This window comes from Callorhinchus milii, unplaced genomic scaffold (genome assembly GCF_018977255.1).
Source record: "Callorhinchus milii isolate IMCB2004 unplaced genomic scaffold, IMCB_Cmil_1.0 Scaffold1176, whole genome shotgun sequence".
In the NCBI taxonomy this organism is placed as follows: Eukaryota; Metazoa; Chordata; class Chondrichthyes; order Chimaeriformes; family Callorhinchidae; genus Callorhinchus; species Callorhinchus milii.
In genome coordinates this window covers 5,297-19,949 of record NW_024705917.1, presented here as the reverse complement: position 1 = coordinate 19,949, position 14,653 = coordinate 5,297, and the positions used below count along the sequence as shown (strand labels likewise).

At 58.3% G+C, this 14,653-nt stretch overlaps 3 protein-coding genes across 3 annotated transcripts; 2 read left to right on the top strand and 1 right to left on the bottom strand.

The window, feature by feature from the left end:
• Positions 1 to 43: 43 nt before the first annotated feature.
• ccdc61 (coiled-coil domain containing 61) lies at positions 44 to 4,411 on the top strand (the record flags this gene model as incomplete). Its single annotated transcript, XM_042346629.1, is given in 7 exon segments — positions 44 to 122; positions 719 to 828; positions 1,386 to 1,458; positions 1,888 to 1,951; positions 2,244 to 2,316; positions 3,006 to 3,104; positions 3,889 to 4,411. Coding segments are annotated over 6 exon segments (494 nt in total), but the record flags the coding sequence as incomplete, so codon positions are not given.
• Positions 4,412 to 5,671: 1,260 nt separating this feature from the next.
• Positions 5,672 to 7,714, bottom strand: opa3 (outer mitochondrial membrane lipid metabolism regulator OPA3). Its single transcript, XM_042346631.1, has 2 exons — positions 7,274 to 7,714; positions 5,672 to 6,125 (listed from the first exon to the last, which is right to left on the bottom strand). The coding sequence occupies exons 1-2, from the start codon at positions 7,413 to 7,415 to the stop codon at positions 5,800 to 5,802; spliced, it is 468 nt and encodes a 155-aa protein (XP_042202565.1). The 5' UTR covers positions 7,416 to 7,714; the 3' UTR covers positions 5,672 to 5,799.
• On the top strand, positions 7,589 to 13,981 carry mrpl28 (mitochondrial ribosomal protein L28). Its single transcript, XM_042346630.1, has 6 exons — positions 7,589 to 7,645; positions 8,441 to 8,726; positions 10,056 to 10,208; positions 10,868 to 11,002; positions 11,495 to 11,581; positions 13,655 to 13,981. Exons 2-6 carry the CDS (start codon positions 8,454 to 8,456, stop codon positions 13,751 to 13,753), a joined length of 747 nt encoding a protein of 248 aa, XP_042202564.1. The 5' UTR covers positions 7,589 to 7,645; positions 8,441 to 8,453; the 3' UTR covers positions 13,754 to 13,981.
• The last annotated feature ends 672 nt before the right edge of the window (positions 13,982 to 14,653 follow it).

The following is a 14,653-nucleotide window of genomic DNA, read 5'->3' as shown; positions in this document are numbered from 1 at the left end:
ACCTCTCCTCCCCCCCCCCAACCACTCCCTCTCCCCTTCTCAGGGTCACGGGTTCCCCGCTTTGATCCCACCGCCTACGTTCAGGACAAAGAGCGTAAACAGCGAGAGGCCGAGGTGAAGAAGTGAGTGCACTGAGACGGTGTTTATACCCCCCCACCCCCCCCACCCCACCCTCGTCTTCCCCCTCTAACCTCCGCTGCTTCCCCCGCGCCCCCCCACCTCCCCGGCCTCCCCGTCCCTCCTCACTGCCCCCCACCTCTTTCGTGGCTGTGACAGGGATTTTGGTTGTGATGTTGATCTCTCTTCTCTTCCCCTCTCTCTCTCTCTCCCCTCTCTATCTCTCTCGCTCTCCCCCTCTGTCTCTTCTCTCTCTCCTCTCTCTCTGTCTCGCCCTCTCTCTCCTCTCTCTCTCCCTTCTTTATCTCTCTCCCCCCCCCTCTCGCCCTCTCTCCCCTCTCTATCTCTATCCCCCCTCTCTCTGTCTCTCTCTCTCTCTCGCCCTCTCTCCCCTCTCTGTCTCTCTCTCTCTCACCCTCTCTCCCCTCTCTGTCTCTCTCTCTCTCACCCTCTCTCCCCTCTCTCCCTCTCTCTCTCGCCCTCTCTCCCCTCTCTGTCTCTCTCTCGCTCACCTCTCTCCCTCTCTCTCTCGCCCTCTCTCCCCTCTCTGTCTCCTCTCTCGCCCTCTCTCCCCTCTCTCTCTCTCTCTCTCTCTCGGCAGTGCCAGGCCTATGCGGGGCCGGAGCAGTAGTCAACGCAGACGAATACAGTCCAGACTCCGAGAGCCTGACACCAGACTGCAGACAGGCAACCGAGCCCACAGCTCAACCGGTGACTCGGGGGGGGGGGGGGGGGGGGGGCTGGGAGACATGGGTGGGGCTGGGGGGAGGGGCTGGGATGCATGTGGGTGGGGCTGGGGGGAGGGCTGGGATGCATGTGGGTGGGGCTGGGGGGAGGGGCTGGGAGACATGTGGGTGGGGCTGGAGATATGTGGGTGGGGCTGGGGAGGGGCTGGGAGATGTGGGTGGGCTGGGGGGAGGGGCTGGGATGCATGTGGGTGGGGCTGGGAAGCCTGAGGGCGGGGCTGGGAGATCCAATCCCAACAACATCTCAAATCCCTCTGGGGGGGAGGGGTTGAGCTTTGGTGGGGGGGGGGGGCGTAGCTGGGAAGCCTGGAGGCGGGATTGGGAGCCGCGTTTGGGGGGGTGGGGGTGTAGGGCGGGGAGGCCTAGAGGCGGGGTTGGGAGCTCGGGGGGCGGGACTGGGAGGCCTGGAGGCGGGAGCAGGGAGCGGTGGGCGGGGCTGGGGTGGGTAGGGCGGGGTGGGCCCCCCACACACTCTCTGGGGGAGGGGGTGACTGACCCCCGTGTTCCTGTCTCCCGACACAGAAACCCTGCGCAGCAGATACTCCTCCAGTGACCTCAGCGACTTGGAGGATTCCCGGCCCCGGCTCCGGCCCCGGTAAACACACGGCCACACACTGACCCGTCACGTCAGGAGGACCTCCCGATGGCTCTGGACAGTCAGGGGTTTGGACCCGAGCCGGGGGGGGGGGGGGCGGGGATCGGGCCAGGAGGTGGCGGGGGTGGGGGTAGGAGGGCGACCGAAGAAGAGGCCGAGTTTCGCCCACAAAATACCGTCGCTACACTCGACAATATAATCCGTGAAGCGCTTTGTGACGTCTCAATCACACGATGCGGCATTGAATCAACAACAACTCACACTTACACAGCGGCCCTCACAGTCCCAGAGCGCAGCCCCCGGGCCGGCGGGGGGGGGGGGGGGGGGCGGGGGGAGAGTGACCTTTAAAAGCAAGGATTATTATTATCTCCCCCTCTCTCCCCCCTCTCTCTCCCTCTCTCTCTCCCTCTCTCTCTCCCTCGCTCCCAGGTCACGGGGAAACCGGAAAGCTGCTCAGCCGCTGGGATCTGCTTCCTGGAACACACGGAATGTGGTGAGTCTGTTCCCACACGCGACCCCCCCCACCCCTCCTGCGTCCTGGACAACAACCCCCCCCCCCCACCCTATTCCCCCCCCCCTCCCCACACTGCCCCCCCCACCCTATCAAACACAGGCTCGGTGTCTCGCTCCATCACAGGCAGTCGTTCTGGGACTCTACCTCTGCACGAGGGGCGCTGTGTAACTTCTTGTTAAGGATTCCTGTCGTTATTTTCTGTGGCGTTGGTGTCTCCGCTCTCCCCGGTCAGTGATCGGGGACTCAGGACGTGTCGCTCTTTTCCCCGCAGCCTCGTAGCAAAGCCAACAAGACAAGCCACCTGGCCAGCACCCCGAGCAAGACAGACAAGGCATCCAATAAAGGTCAGGCTGTCCACACTGAGCTGTCTACTGTGCGCGGGGCGAGGCTGGGGGCAGTCTGGGTGTCTGACGCGCACACGGAAACCCGTCACCGTGACCGGTCGGGTGTCTGACACACACACACGGAAACCCGTCACCGTGACCGGTCGGGTGTCTGACACACACGGAAACTCGTCACTGTGGCTTAAGAGTCTCCGAACCCGACTGAGAATTCCCCACATCCCCTCCACACCCGGGAACCCCAGAGAGAGAGTGTCGGGATGGGATGCGCTCTCTCTCTCTCTCTCTCTCTCTCTCTCTCTGGAGGGACGCCTCAATCCCTCCACCTTCCCTCTCTCCCCTCCTTCAAGTCCCATCAGCCACCTCCCCCCCCCACCCCCCCACCCCCGGCTCAGAGTCAGGCCCCGCCACTGTTTAGCTCTGAGATACTGCCCTTGTGGGGGTGGGGGGGGGTGGGGGGCAGATATAAGTGCAAGTTGTTGTCGTTCAAGGTCTGTTTCAAGACCCTCCTCTTCGACCACATCTTCGGTCACCCTCCTACCCCGGCCCTCCACCCCCCTCCTGATCCCGACTCCCAGCTCGGGGCCAAACCCCTGACTGTCCGGAGCCTCGGGACGTCCTCCTGACGCTGTTCTGTGACGAAGGTCCTGCGTGAATGTCTGTTGTTGTTGTTGTTGTTTTTCCTTTTGCAGAGAATTACTTTGATCCCTGTGACCTGTCGGAGATCGATGCCCGGCTCAGCGCCCTGCAGGAGTACATGAAGAGCCTGGACACTCGCACAGCGTAAAGACGTGCGTGGTGTGCGTGTGGGGGTGTGCATGTGCGTGTGGGTGCGTGTGTGGGTGCGTGTGTGGGGTCCCCTGGGCCTGACCAGAGCAGTCAGTGCCGTCACCATCTGGTGGTAATGTTCGCACAGCGCAGCCTTCAAACCCGGTGCGACACTGTTCTGCACAGAGGACAGTAATAACAACAATAACAACAACAATCCTTGCATTTGACCCAGTGCCTTATTACGTCTTCGAGACGTCTCAAAAGCGCTTCACAGGATACACGGTAAAGTGTAGTGACTGTGACGCCCGATCGACTTTCAACTGGGTTCCTGCTTACTGCGAGGTGAACAGATCTGTGCGTCTGTAGTAAGGAAACTTGCCCAATGTTTGGCGCTGACCGGGAATCAAACCCGGGTCCTCTAACCACTGAGCTTCGGGACTCTTTATCTGCATTTTCACTTAACATCACCCACTAATAATAATCCTTACAGGTTCAAGTGACTCTCTCCACCCTGAGACCAAAGGGTCCGAGGAGCTCGAAAAACCCAGCGATTAGCACCTCGGGTGTTTCGCCCCCAAAAAATAGTCAATTCACTTTACAGTCTACGTCGCGTAGACGTGTTAAGACGCTATATCAAATGCAAGGATTATTATCGTGGTGTGCAGTGATACCTAGAGAGTGTGTGTGTGTGCGTGTGTGTGGAGGTGTGTGTGCGCGTGTGCGTGTGTGTGGAGGTGTGTGTATGTGTGTGTGTGGGAGAGGGGTGTTTGGTTTTACAAGTAGATGCCCTATTCTCCTGCACAGATACTGAGATGTTGCTCTGTGACCTGTCTCCAGCCCAGAGCGAGAGCCTCAGGATATTTTGTTCTCTTCGTGGCTCGGAGTGTCCCCAGTGAGTTCATGACTGTAAATCCCAGTAATCGCTTTGTACAGATTTTATTTCCATTTCAATTAATCATTTTAATTTTGTAAATAAATCTTTTACATAATGTCATCAGTGCATTGGCAGTCAAGTAAAAGTAAATAGCACACATTACACAATGAACTCTGAACTTACGGATGAGCACACGCTGCTCACGCCAGCGCCAACTCACAAGTACACCCTTTGGGGGGGGAACAAACCGCGCGTGACCGATCGACACGAAAGTGAGCGCTTCACTCAATCCTAAAGAGGTGATTTCACCCAAATATTTCCAATGACTTGACTCCTATCTGGTATTTTTGAAGACTTTTCTCAAGTCTCTCTGCATCTGTGTGTGTGTGTGTGTGTACAGGAAACCTCACTTACGTCGTATCAGTTGGGACCAGACATTTAGTACGACTTCTGCAAACTATGAGTTATGTCAAACGTGCATAGAACATAAACTCCTGAACAGGACCCGGGCCGTTGTACAACTTTGGTGATTGTACCATTTATACGGAGACTAATGTGAGTTTGCCTTTTCTCGAGTCTGTGTGTGTGTGTATAATCCTATTTGTAATGTTAGTCAGAGGCTAATCTTCCTCCCAGTCAAACCTCACCCTCTTCTCAACTGGTGTCTGTCCGCCCGCACCCCACCCAGGTTTGGGGAGGGGAGAGTAGGAGGGCAGTGGACAGTGAGTGAGCGGGCGTGGGGCAGAGTGGGTGGGGCGGGGGGGGAAATGCCTGGGCTGACTGTGTTTGTTCTCCCCCAGGCGAGCTCAAGGGCAATTGTAGCATCACGCAATGGGGCTGAACATGGCTGTAACGTGCAAGTCAGTGCTCAGCCGCTGTGCAGTATTTACCCAAATGAAACCAAGTCTTGTGTCTGTGTGTGTCTGTATGTCTGTGTGTATCTGTGCTGCACAGGAAACTAACTCGACTCTCGCTTGACTCACTGCAGCCGGGCTGTGGCAGAGCGGAGCGCTGGGGGCACAGGCACACACACACACGGGCAGACAGACAGTCACACACACAGACGGGCAAACACACAGACACACACAGAGGGGCACACGCGCAGACAGACAGACACGCAGACAGCGGGGGGGGGTTTAAGGTAGTCGTTTAGTTGAATAGCGAGAAATTGCCTTCATTTGGGATTCTGTTTGAAATAAACCACCTTTGATGCAGTGACACGGGGGTCGGAATCAACACTTCCATCACATGGGGTTCAAATCCTTCTCCTGGGGGAGGGAGGGTTGTTTTGGAGACGGAAAAGAGAAAGCTCAGAGCTGTAACCCCCGGACACGTCAGTCGGGCTCTGGGAGTGACTGGCTCCCCTCCCAGCATTGCTCCTATAATTCCTGTAAAGGTTACACAGGACTGTAGTTACTCCTATACCACTGTGAGTGACACAGAAGCCAGGCCCCCCCCCCCCCCCCCAGGGAGGCATCGCTGGCACAAACTGGGCCTGTTGTCAGCTGTTGCTGTCTCAACGAATGGCCGTCGGTGAACCCGACTGTGAATAAGGTGACAAACTGGCACCGTGTGGCCTTCTCTCACTCACTCACAGGACAGAGAGAGAGAGAGAGAGCTACTGCTGAGGCAATGTTCTGATACAGGCCATCCCATACAGCGCCCCCCACCACCCCCCCCACACACACACACACACACACACACAGAGACAGCTCCCCTCCCCACCCCACACACACACACACACACAGCACCCCACTGCCGCCCACTTGTCCGATCCTATGATGAAGTCGGTCTCCTCCTCCGATGGCTAACCTGGAGGCGATGCTTTGGCCGAGGGCCGGCTACTGTGCCGGCCGAGGGATGGAAAGCACGAGCCGGTTATTCTCTCGTATGCGAGTGTCCAGTTGCTCTATAGTCAGGCTGAGCTCAGCGATGCCCTGCTCCAGGCTGTGCAATGTGCTGCTCAACTCCTCCTCCTTCTTCCTGGTGTTGGAGGCCTGGCGCATGTACTCGGCCACCAGACAGACGCCCCCCACCACAAACACGATGGCCTCTCCCAGCAGCTCGGACCCCAGCTCCGCCGCCGCCTCCTCGTTCAGGGGCCGGATCTGCGCCCCTTTAAACCCCATCATCCGCATCTTGGTCCTCATCTCAATCCAGTGATACACTGCAACAGGAATCGCACAATCCGTCAGCGTCGCAGTCAGGTCATCACCAGCTCCCGAGAACATCGCGTAGCGCAGTGGTTAGAGCCCTCGCCCCGCAAACGAGAGGACCCGGGTTCGACGTCCCAAGGCGCTGGACAGTGACAGCACTTCTGATCCGAGCTGCGGTCAAGGGGGAGGGGGGGGGAACGGAGACGGGGTGTGTTCGATGGTCGAAGAGGTTCTCGAGGCGGGTCTTGGAGGCGAAGGAGGGGGTGAGGCGGAATGATTGGGGGGTGGAATTCCAGAGGTTGGAGGCAGAGTGGCTGATAAGGCGCTATATCAAATGCGAGGATTATTTTTATTGATATGACTGACTATAGGACCGTTTCAACCCACGACTGTTCTGCGTGGGGGCGGACGCTGCCGCGCGCAACCGGCTGCCGCGTTTCGCCCACAGATGTACAGTCACTGCACTTTAGTCTATTCTGTGAAGCGCTTCGGGTCGTCGAGAAGACGTGAAAAAGCGCTATATCAAATGCGAGGATTGTATATTGTTATTATTATTATTATTATTAACGTCTGTGGGCGATGTCGCCGAGAGGCGGTACAGACAGGTTGGAGGGAGAGGAGGAGGAGGGAGAGGAGGAGGGGGGACAGGAGGGAGGAGAGGTGGGGGGACAGAGCCCTGAGGGACCCCCACACCTGTTGCACTGACTGTCTCTTTGTCACTGTCAGTATCACTGCTCAATGTGACTTTCGCGCCGGACGTCCCGCCCCCACTCCACGGCAACGCTGTCACTCAGAGCTCCTCCCCGCCCCCTCCCCACGGCAACGCTGTCACTCAGAGCTCCTCCCCGCCCCCACTCCATGGCAACGCTGTCACTCAGAGCTCCTCCCCGCCCCCTCCCCACGGCAACGCTGTCACTCAGAGCTCCTCCCCGCCCCCTCGCCATGGCAACGCTGTCACTCAGAGCTCCTCCCCGCCCCCTCGCCATGGCAACGCTGTCACTCCGAGCTCCCCCGGCCCCCTGATTGGCTGCATCCCGGGGGAGGGCGGGGGGAGTTCCTGACGCTCCCATTGGCCGCGGGGGGCGGTGGTCCCTGTCAGTCAGGCCCCCGGTGGTGAGGGGGCGGAGCGGACGGGGGGGGGGGACGGGGACGGACTCACGCTGCGCGGGCGGCAGGCAGACGTAGCTCTTGAAGAACTCGCTCCTCACGGCGCCGGCCTTCAGGCGGTTGGCGAGCGGTTTGCTGAGCTGCCGGATCCCGAGCATCAGCAGCTTGGCGATAGGGAAGGCGCCGACCACCATCCTGCCGCGCGTCACTTCCGCCCGCCCATTCGCTCACGTGACCCCTTTAAAGGGGAAGTCCTGCGCGAAGGCGTCTGTCTCTCTCTCTCTAGGTCAGGGACACGGGCGTCTGCGGCCCCTCGCCTTTAAACAAACGCCGACAACAGTTACCCGCCGGCAGCGCCGGGGCCATCAAAGGCGAGGCGTGATCATTTCCGTTCCCGTGATATTTTGTCCGAGCGGCTTTTGAGGTAAAGGAATCCGGGGTCGGGCGCCTCTTGAGTGGAGGTCGGTCATTGACGTGGGGAGGAGGGGCGAGCGCGCGCGTGCTGGGGGCGGGGCGGGGGATAACAGCCAATGGGGCGAAAGGAAGGGCGGAAAGGGCGGGACCTGCAGTGTGAGCTCGAGCGAGAGGTGGGTGGAGGCTGGTGATTGACGTGGAGCGGAGGCCAATGGAAGGGCGGGGGTGGAGCGACGAGCAGCCAATAGGGGAGGGTGGAGGGCGGGACTTGGGAGTGCGCTCGGGAAGGGAGGGAGCGAAATCGGGTGGTTGGTGATTGACGTGGAGCGGCGGCCAATGGGCAAGGCGTCGGGGTTGGGCGGGGGGGGGGGGAGAGCAGCCAATGGGGCGGGTGGAGGGGCGGGGCTTGCAGTGCGCTCGAGAGGGAGCGCGGAGGTGGTGGGTGGAGCCCGGCGATTGACGTAGAGCGGTGGCCAATGGGCGAGCTCGGAATGGATGGGTCGGTGGGTGGGGGGGAGAGCAGCCAATCAGGAGGGTGGAGGGGCGGGACGTGCAGCGTGCGCGCTCGGGAGTGGAGGGCGAGTGAGTGACGCGGTTTGAATTGTGACCAGTAACGGACTTTCCCGCCTTTGCCGCCGTGAGGTGACTGACGGACGAGAGAGAAGAGAGAGAGCGCGCGCGCGGACGAACGGACGGGCGTCGTGTGAGGCGTCGGCCTTCCCCTCCTGTTCGCCTCCAAACCGCCCTGAGACCCCCTCACTCCTCCCCCCCCACACCGGACGCTAACACCGACGTCTCTCCGCAGGCCCTCCCCGAACATGCCGCTGCACAGGATCGCGCCCAGGCTGTGGGACGCCCGGCGGCTGGAGGGCGGCATCTACGCCCGGCTCCCCGCCCACTACCTGCGCGCCCTGCGGGAGGCCCGGCCGCCCGGCCCCGTCCACTGGCGCCGACCGCAGGCGGACGGCCGCCTCCCGGGTAGGGGGGCGGCGGACGCGCCGGTCCGGGTCTTCCACCCGCCGGAGTCCCAGCGCGGCCTGTGGGGCGGCGAGGGCTGGGTCGGCGGGTACAGATACGTCGACAACGACAAGGTACGGCGGGTTATTACCGGGTGGGGGGTGGGGGGAGGGGGTGTCGGTCACTGTACCGGACGACAGTGTCGGCCGTGACTCAGCCACGGGGCATTGGCGAATGGCCTCCTGTTTTGCGCCCCGATAGGGGGCGCTGTCGCTGCAGCAACAACAACAACAACAACAACTTGGGTTTGGCGGCGCCTCAGAGCGCTTCACGGTCACGTGTCCCCTGGGGGTGGGAGGGGGGGGGTGAGGGAAGGGCGGTCCCAGAGCCCGCAGGGGCGCGGCGGCCGAAGGGCGCGGCCGCCGAGGGCGGAGGGGAGGGCGGAGGGGAGGGCGGAGGGGAGGGGAGGGGAGGACGAGGGGGGAGTGGGATCTCTTTGTCGATGAACCGACCGGAAGGTGACGTGTTTGCCAACGGAATGTCAGAGTCGAGACGGATCCCCTCCAGTCAGTCATCTGGTCCCTGAGCCCCGGTGGGACTCCCGATAGCTCAGGGGCGCTGCTGCTCGCCGGCCAGACCTGGAACAGTCACGGGGGGGGTGCGGGGTGGGGTGGGGGGGACTCTTCCCGCTCAGCTCCTGCTAACCTTGCAAGCCGAGGCCTTAACTAACTGACGGAGGAGAGGCTGGTCCTCGCCGGACAAGACAGCGGCCGAAACGGCCAGCCATGTGGTTGTAGCTGCTCGGACTCCCATCAGTAACCCGGACGCACACACTGCGGTCCCCCCCCCGCCCCCCTGTCCTGTCCCCCCCCCCCCCAAGGCTCGGCTCTCGCCAATCTGCGCCTAATGGTTGCCGGAATCGGGTAAACAGGACGCGTCCCTCCAGGGAGAGGTTGTCCGTTCCGTTCCAGTAAATATCTTGGGAGTTTCCACGTGTGGATGGGATGCCTGGAGCTTCGTTTGGATGCTCATGGAACTTCAGATGAGACATTAAACCAAGTCTGTCTGTCTGTCTGTCTGTCTGTCTGCTCAGGTGGATGTTAAAGATCAAAAAGAGAAGGGAGTTTCTCCCGGTGTCTTGGTCCACAAATTCCCCCCCTCATAAAATTGGCCACTCACTCTGTGGCTGTTTGTGGCCACACTGCTGCCTGCAACTGACTTCTGCATTTCGCCCGCAAAATACACAGTCATCCCATTTCGCAGTAAACCCTGAGTCATCCCGACAGTGTGATCAGTGGCTCCGCTGAATGCGAGGATTGTTGTCGTCGCTGTGGCAAAAGCCCTCAGTTTGGCCGAGATGCTCTTGATCGTGGTGATCGGCTTCTGCACATGGCAGGGGGCACCCCGCCAACCAGAAGAAAGTTACCCTGCTGCAGTCTGACTCTCTGCCCGTTTGTTTGCAGCTTGCCCCACGGGTAAAGAAAATTTGGAAACCTCAGTTATTTATGCGCGAGCTTTCCAGCGAAATCCTGGACAAAACGTTCACCCTCACAGTGACCATGCGGACCCTGGACTTAGTGGACGCAGCCTTTGGCTTTGACTTCTACATTCTGAAGGTACGGATTGCGTACGTCGGGGTCAGTCACCAGCCTGATGCGACCAAACTCTTTTTTGGGGGTCATCGCCCCCTTTTTTTTAAAAAAAAATAATAATAATTTGATGACTCAGCCCTCAGCTGTTTGTGGGACGCTGCCGTGCGCATTGGGCTGCCGCGTTCCGCCCACAAAATATACAGTCAATTCACTTTACAGTATATCCTTTGAAGCGCTTTGAGACGTCTCGAAGACGTGCAAAGGCGCTATATCAAATGCAAGGGTTATTATCATAATGTTTCGCTGCATTGAGCGCCTCACTACCAGGGATTGATTGGTTATTTCTCCAGGTATCTTGACATTTAGCTTAGTTTCTTCCCCTTCCTAGCTACAGACTTGCCCTTCTCCCTTCACTCTTCACTCCTTCTGGACGTGGGTGGGGGGGGGGTAGAGGGGCCGACTCTTGACAGGATAATAATTAAAAGAGTAAAAAAAAAACATTGTCAATTCACTTTGCAGTATATTCTGTGAAGCGCTTTGAGACGTCTGGAAAGGCACCGTATCTGATGCAAGGATTATTATTATAACTGTTCCTCAAGGCGAGCTTGAGGGCGTTGGTTAGTGGGAATTCGATGAGAGTCTGTGGGCCAACTGATACTAGTGTTGGTGTGTGCTTCTCTCAGACATCCAAGGAGGACTTGCAATCGAAGCTGGGGATTGACTTGAAGCGGGCAATGCTGCTGCGCCTGGCTCGTAAGGACACGGACCTGCACCCCAACGATCCTGTCAAGCGGGAGTCCATCTTTAACAAATATAAGGTACAGCTCGAGGGGCTGGGCCAGGCAGGGAAGAGCTCACTGTGTGAGCTTGAAAAATATATGGAGAGGTTTGAGACTCGAGTCATAAAACACTGGTTGGAGACGTGCAGGAGGGAGGTCAGACCGGCTGGTGACTGTCATATCAACCTCTCCGCTCGGCAAGCTCCGGCCTGCTCCACGTCCTCCGCCCACCCCATCCCACCATTGGTGGTCAAACCTTCGACCTCTGCCCCCCCCGCCCCCCAAACTCTATTCCACATTCCTTCTGCCTTGCCCCTCCTTTGCCTCCTTCAAGGCTTGTCTCAAGACCGCCCTCCACCCCTCCTGATCCCAACCCACAACTCCAGTCCAAACCCTTGACTGCCCAGCGCCTTGGGACGTCCTCCCGACATGAAAGGCGCCGTGTAAATGTAATATGTTGTTGTTGATACAGGGGCCGCCCTGGTGCGGTGGCCAAGGCCGTGAGAGTATCATTAGTCTCTCTCGTTTCAGGCGTTTGCAATCCCGGAGGAGGAGGCAGAGTGGGTTGGGCTGAGCCTGGAAGAGGCGGTGGAGAAGCAGCGAGTCCTGGAGAAAAAGGTGTGAGAGAAAGCTGTGCAAAGTATGAATGGAGTTTGTGAACGTTTCTAAGTCCTTTCCTAAGGAGCAGCCACCACGGGTGCAGCCAGTGGCTTGATGCGGGAGGAATGGGAGCAGACCAGGTCTCCAGGGGCCTACCATACAATCAACATTCCGGCCGCAGCCTCACTCAGAGCCCACTCTCGCTGGTCACTGTGGATGGCACAGCTCGGAGAACCCGAGAGCATTACATTCCCGACTGCGCACTGCTGCCTGCCCACACTGCGCCCTCGCTCCCCCCCCTGTCAGGCAAGCGGGGAAATCCTCCCACCCACGGGGAATCCCCGCATTGCTGGTATCTAAGTGACTCTCAACAAACAACTCTGAGCCCTAACGATAATTACCCCGGATCAGCTGAGTTATCAGCATTAATGCCGTCACTCGTGGAGTAAAGTTCCACAGGACTTGACGGAAGAGACCTGGTTCCCGACACAAGGAGCCTCGTGCCAGCACCCGCTCTCTCTCTCCCCTCTCTCACTGTGCAAGGCCCAAGTGTTGCCCCTCATCAATTGAAGCATGAAGCCGGGAGCCAGCGCTGGAGGGGAATCCTCCTCGTTCGTGCTTCTTTGCGGTTTACGTGTAAACACGATGGGTGAACCGCAGCGGGGGCGGTGGGGCGGTGGGGGGGGGTTTCCTCTCATTGTTTCCATTGCACCGGAACATTGTCAGGAACTGCTGGAAGGTGTCTGTAACCTTCAGCCTCTGTAACCTGACTTAACGCTGGAGTAGAGACGCAGCCTCGTCATGCGCAGGCGCACAGGCACAAGCGCGCGCACAGGCACAAGCGCGCGCACAGGCGTACGGGCTCAGGCGTACGCGCACAGGCAGAGAGAGAAAATTAACCAGGTATAGAATGGGTTTCTCTTATGAAAAGATGGAGTTTTTTTTTCGCTGTCCCAGTGTGTAGTTTCCCGCTCTCCTGTTTGTGTGCGCGCGAGCGCGCGCGCGTGCGTGTGCGGTGCGCGTGTCGCCCGCCCGTGTGTAGGATTGCACGGTCTTATTCTACGACTGTGCTGCGCTGGGAGCAACCATAAGGGGGCGCTGGAGATTGTCATTTGACCAACTCGCGTTTCCTTATCACGGAGATTTCCTGCGTTGGGGGCCACAGTGAACACGTGTCAGGCAGTGACTCCGGGTGGTATTTCTGCCCTCCTGGTCTTACCTCAGAATTCGGAAAGAATTCCTGAAAGCTCAGTTCCTAGAAGTATTTTTCTGCAATGCGGGGGGGAAAATGGGGAATTCTGCCGGTGGTTGCGATTGGGAATCGTGTCGTCTCGGGTCAGGAGACGTTGGCTCGAGTCCCGCATCAGGGATTTGAACCCACAGTCCAGGCTCTCACTCAGTTGTAGCACTGTGGTGTGCTGCGTTGCTGCTATCTTATGGCTCAGTGGTTCGAGCGCTCGCCTCGTAAGCAAGAGATCTGTGTTCGATTCCCGGGCGGGGCGAAACGTTGGGCAAGTTTCCTTACTCCACACGCCTCTCTTTACCCGGCAGTAAGTAGGAACCCGGTTGCTAATCCACTGACGGATCGTTTTACTGGGGATAATAACCCCTCAACAAAAAAAAGAACAATAATTTGGTTACAGCTGTTTGCGGGGACGCTGCTGTGCGCAATTGGCTGCCACGATTGGCCCAGAAATATACAGTCGCTTCACTTTGCAGTATATTCTGTGAAGAGCTTTGAGACGTCGCGGGGACGTGAAGAGCGCTATGTCAAATGCAAGGATTATTATCATCTCGGTCCCACGGGTGAGATGTTAAACCGAGACCTGGCGTGGGCACGTTGATAGGTGTACGTTAAAGATCCCGTGACACTGTTGGGAAAGAGAAGGGAGTGTGTTCCAGCGCCCTGGCCAACAATCCTCCACATTAATCATTCTTCTTGTGGTTATCTCTGCAATTTGGATGCCGCGTTCACCTAAAAATGAGTCCCTGCGTGCAGTTGACCATGATTAACTGAAACCCACAGCGACATTTTGGCCCTAAGTTGACGTTCTTTCTTTAATGTGGTGTTTCTGTGTAACTTTCCTCCAGGACCCAGTGCCGCTGTTCAGAGTCTACGCCGAGGAGCTGGCCAACAAGCTAGTGGCTAAAGCACTGACAGAGCCGGTGACCGTGAGCAGGAAACAATAGTCGTGTGAGACGACGACTGAACTTTTCCCTGTAACCCCCTCCTTGTGTTGGTTAGAGATGGCGGCTCTCCTGCAGGGTAAACGTGCGCTGGCTGTGCGACTAAGCGGTGTATGCAGCGCGCGAGCGGGACGCTTGAAGCTTTGGAAGTCTCCTGGAGCGTGTCACCCCGTGCCATGGTGGTTTGTGATTGTTGTCACTCAGACACACAATAAGAAGCTGTGGAGAGTTTTCATGTGTCCGTCGTTTCCTTCCTGCTCCGCGAGGAAAGCCTCGAAGCTTTATTACTGAGGGGGAGGCCTGTATGGACCGGCATTGGGTGAGGATCTGGGCTCAGCTGTGAATTATCACTGTTCCCCACACGGTCGGTCCCCTGACGACCTGCTCACTGCTCAGCTTCACGCAGTCGATAGCCACTCGACCAAGCACCATAAGGTACCTGTGTCTGTGTGTGCCTTGAGTGTGCATCTGCCTCCACACAAGCAAACACCTGGGGAACACCACAGCGTTAAGGGAAGCAAACCAGTGGTGCGGGTGGATGGGAAGATTCTTACCCCCCACCCCACCCCCCCGCCCTCCTCCCACACCCCCCCCGCAAACAGCTGGTACAGGTGTGAACAAAACCGGTTTGAAGAGAAAACCTGCTGCATACATAGGGGAGAGGGGAACAGGAGGGGTGGAGAATTGGCATCGTTGGGCTAAATGGCCTATTCCCTGCTGTGTCACACTGTGTCGGTAGCGGCCCGGCCACAAGAGACGGGGCGTGTGGGGGAATATCGAGTGGTTTTTAACCTAAGGCAGATGGTTCTTTTGTGCCTCCGTTGATTTTAAAACGCCGTTTGTTTTTATAATTACCGGCTCCATTTCTCTTTGTCTTCTAATTGGTTTGCAGTCAGGCGATGA

Excerpts from the sequence above, each read along its gene's own strand:
- mrpl28 (XM_042346630.1), top strand. The coding sequence starts at position 8,454 with ATGCCGCTGCACAGGATCGCGCCCAGGCTGTGGGACGCCCGGCGGCTG. Across the intron at positions 10,209-10,867 it reads TTGACTTCTACATTCTGAAG|ACATCCAAGGAGGACTTGCA; the intron begins GTACGGATTGCG and ends TGCTTCTCTCAG. Across the intron at positions 11,003-11,494 it reads CCATCTTTAACAAATATAAG|GCGTTTGCAATCCCGGAGGA; the intron begins GTACAGCTCGAG and ends CTCTCGTTTCAG.
- opa3 (XM_042346631.1), bottom strand. The coding sequence starts at position 7,415 with ATGGTGGTCGGCGCCTTCCCTATCGCCAAGCTGCTGATGCTCGGGATC. Across the intron at positions 6,126-7,273 it reads CTGCCTGCCGCCCGCGCAGC|TGTATCACTGGATTGAGATG; the intron begins GTGAGTCCGTCC and ends TTCCTGTTGCAG.